General features: G+C 33.7%; 1 protein-coding gene across 1 annotated transcript; it reads left to right on the top strand.

The window, feature by feature from the left end:
* Positions 1-1,034: 1,034 nt before the first annotated feature.
* Positions 1,035-3,601, top strand: LOC138886214 (uncharacterized). Its single transcript, XM_070167268.1, has 7 exons — positions 1,035-1,127; positions 1,734-1,830; positions 2,260-2,485; positions 2,553-2,648; positions 2,985-3,060; positions 3,165-3,194; positions 3,320-3,601. Exons 1-7 carry the CDS (start codon positions 1,035-1,037, stop codon positions 3,599-3,601), a joined length of 900 nt encoding a protein of 299 aa, XP_070023369.1.
* Positions 3,602-4,161: the final 560 nt, after the last annotated feature.

The following is a 4,161-nucleotide window of genomic DNA, read 5'->3' as shown; positions in this document are numbered from 1 at the left end:
TGGGTTTGGGTCGATTTAAACAGGGATTGGGTCAGGGTAATTGGGTTTAAATTGGGTTCAAATGGAGGTTTAAATAAGGCTAAAATTGAAATAAACGGGGCTAATATTTAAATAGCCATTTTTCCTTTATTTATTTTATAAAAAATAGTAAATTAATTTCTGAAAATAAATTAAAGGTAATAAAATGATTAATAATACGTAATTATCAAATTAAAAATACTGGAGTTAATTTTATAATTATGAAAACAATTAAATCTTAAAATAGGCTAATATCGCAATTATACGCAATTTAGCTTTAAAAATACTAAATAAATTTGTAAAAATATGCAAAAATTATGCCAGCTATATTTAAATTGTCAAAATATGAAGACATTATGCTAGATATATTTTAATATAAATATGAGAATCCAATAAGTGAATCACCCAAAATGATAATTTTGGGGATAATTATTGGGTTTTTCTTGATAAAATAGGGCAATAAATAGATTTAAAAATATATAAAAATTAAGAGAAAAATAGTAAAACCTTTATATAAAATAGGGCAATATATATATATATATATATATATATATATATATATATATATATATATATATATATATATATATATATATATATTAAATATATATATATTAAATATGCAAAAATTATTCCAGCTATATTTTAATATATATATATATGAGAATCCAATAAGTGAATCACCCAAAATGATAATTTTGGGGATAATTATTGGGTTTTTCTTGATAAAATAGGGCAATAAATAGATTTAAAAATCTATAACAATTAAGAGAAAAAATAGTAAAACTGTGGGACATACTTATATATGCATATACATGCTATTTTGAAAGTATTTTGCATGTAAAAATATACAGGAAAAAATTGGGTATCAACAGCATGCCAGTCTGAATCAGCTAAACAAATTAGTCTCTAAGGACTTGGTGATAGGGTTATCTAACATCAAGTTCAATGAAGACAATATTTGTGAGGCCTGTGCAAGGGGGAATCAGGTAAAATCATCCTTCAAAAGCAAGAAAATGGTAAGCACAACCAAGTCGTTGGAACTAGTCCATATGGATCTTGGTGGTCCAATGAGAACCATGAGCAGAGGTGGAAAGAAATATGAAATGGTACTTGTTGATGATTATTCTAGATTTACCTGGGTACTATTTCTAACATATAAAGATGAAGCATTTGACATGTTTACTACTTTTGTTAGAAAAACCCAGAAACAATTAGGAAATCAACTTGCATCCATTAGGTCTGATCATGGAACTAAATTTAAAAATGCTAAGTTTGCTGAATTCTGTGATGAAAATGGTATAGATCATAACTTCTCTGTCCATAGGACTCCTTAACAAAATGGAGTAGTTGAAATAAAGAACAGGACTCTTGAAGACATGGCTAGGACTATGCTTCTTTCTAGTAAACTGCCTCATAGCTTCTGGGCAGAGGCTGTAAACACTACATGTTACAGTATCAATAGATGCATGACTAGACCTCTTGTAGAGAAGACTCCCTATGAGTTACTTAAAGGGGTATTTGGATGCAAGTGCTTTGTGCACAATAATGGAAAAGACTCCCTAGGTAAGTTTGACCCCAGAAGTGATGAGGGAGTATTCTTGGGATATTCTTCACATAGCAAAGCATATAAAGTGTTCAATAAAAGAACTTTGTGTGTAGAAGAAAGTGTGCATGTAGTATTTGATGAAACTAACATTCTTTCTGAGAGACAGGAACATGAAGATGAAGCCCTTGGATTGGTAAAGGATTTCACTGAAGCCTCAGCACTAGTCAAAGTGGCACCAAAAGAAGGAACAGTTGATGGAACAGGTTCTTCCATTTAGGGCAACCTAACAGGGGGAACTAGTCAAAGAGGAATTTAAATAAATCCCCTAAAATAACTTGTTCATGACCCTGTCCCTCAGCAACAGAACATGGGAGAAGTATCTAGTAGAAACCAGTTGGTTGTGAAACCTCACAAGTATCAAAGTTCTCATCCTATTGAGAACATTATCACTGATCCAACATCTGGAGTCAAAACTAGATCACAATTAAAGAATCTGTGTGCTTTTGATGCCTTTTTATCTCTTATTGAACCTAAAAATGTTGCTAAGGATTTGCAGGATGCAGATTGGGTGAATGCAATGCAAGATGAACTCAATCAGTTCAAAAGGAGTCAAGTTTGGCATCTGGTTCCAAGACCCAAGGACAGATCAGTTATTGGTACAAAATGGGTCTTCAGAAACAAACTTGATGAAGATAGAATAGTTACAAGAAACGAGGCAAGACTGGTGGTCCAAGGTTATAGCCAAGAGGAGGGCATAGATTATGATGAGACTTTTGCTCCAGTTGCAAGACTAGAGGCAATAAGACTCCTTATAGTCTTTGCAGCACACATGGAATTCACTCTTCATCATATGGATGTCAAAAGCGCCTTCCTGAATGGCTACCTAAAAGAAGAAGTGTTTGTGAAACAACCTCCAGGGTTTGAGAGCAAGGAATGTCCTGAGCATGTGTACAAATTAGACAAAGCTCTCTATGGACTCAAGCAGGCTCCAAGAGCATGGTATGAACGACTGTCCAAATTTCTGCTTGAACATGGCTACAAAAGAGGTAAAATTGACACTACCTATTCCTAAGAAAAAAAGGTAAGGATCTCCTTGTGGTACAAATATATGTTGATGACATAATCTTTGGGGCCACCACTGATAAGCTATGTAGGATTTTGCAACTAATTGGGAGTGAGTTTGAAATGAGTATGATGGGTGAGATTAACTTCTTCTTAGGCTTACAGATCAAACAAAGTCCTAATGGAACCATGATCCATCAGCAGAAGTATGCAAAAGAGCTTATCAAAAAGTTTAAAATGAAAGAATCAAAAGAAATAGACACACCCATTGCAACTGCCACTAAATTAGAGGTTCATCAGTTGATCAAAAGTTGTATAGGGGTATGATTTGTTCGCTCTTGTATCTTACTGCCAGCAAACCTGACATTGTTTTCAGTGTAGGGCTTTGTGCTCGCTTTCAGGCTAATCCTAAAGAGTCTCACTTGACTACTGTCAAGAGGATACTAAGATATTTGAGGCACCACTGATCTGTGTCTTTGGTATTATAAAGGTAGCAATTTCAATCTAGTAGGATATGTTAATGTTGATTATGCAGGTTTCCTTGTGGATAGGAAAAGCACCTCAGGTATGGCTCACTTTCTTGGTTCATGTCTTGTATCATGGGCCACTAAAAAGCAAAATTCAGTGACCTTATCCACTGTTGAGGCTGAATATATTGTTGCTACATCTCGTTGTGCTCAATTGCTATAGATCAAACAGCAGCTAGTAGATTTTGGAATTGACGTTGATTGCATTCCTATATTCTGTGATAACACTAGTGCTATAAGTATGACAAAGAACCCTGTTCATCATAAGAAGACTAAGCACATAGATGTTAGACATCACTTCTTGAGAGATAACTATGACAAAGGTTTGATTTCCATAGAATTCTGTGCTATTGATAAACAAATTGTTGACATCTTCACTAAATCACTGAGTAGAGAAAACTTTGAGAGGAACAGGTTGGAATTAGGAATGATTAAGATCACCTAATAGGTCAAGCTCAGAATGCACAATGAAAAAAAAATGAAAATGAAAAATAAATTGGCTAGGAATTCTAACCATGTGTAAATATCTGGATTAATTCTTACTCAGCTTCATACTTTAATTAGTATACTCCTGTGACATGTGTTAATATGACTCACTGATCTCTTACAAAATTTTCTCTATTATGGCATTTGAGGCATGTTCAAGAGAGTTCTAAATGAAGAAACTGTTCATCAGTATGGGGCCATATGAAAGTTCAGGTATGTTTTCTATAATTTACACAATTAGAAAGATTAATAATTCAATCATGAGCAAAATTCCTATACTGGTCAAATTCCTAGAAAATTCTATCCGTTAGCATTGAACCAGTTCTGTTCATCTAGAACTCTAAACCGTAATGTTTGCCTAATATCTAGGGAAGCCAAATAGATCATTCAAAATATGGAATTTCAGGTTGATTAGACTCATATTTGACCACTGGAAAAGGTTGTCGTTACTTATTAATGAGGAATTCACTTCAAATACACATCAATTCTACAACCTTCATCATAGCTCCAAACCGTCAA

Source organism: Nicotiana sylvestris, chromosome 2 (genome assembly GCF_000393655.2).
Source record: "Nicotiana sylvestris chromosome 2, ASM39365v2, whole genome shotgun sequence".
NCBI classification, from domain to species: Eukaryota; Viridiplantae; Streptophyta; class Magnoliopsida; order Solanales; family Solanaceae; genus Nicotiana; species Nicotiana sylvestris.
The sequence above is the reverse complement of the archived record's forward strand: the minus strand, read 5'-3'. Positions and strand labels throughout refer to the sequence as shown.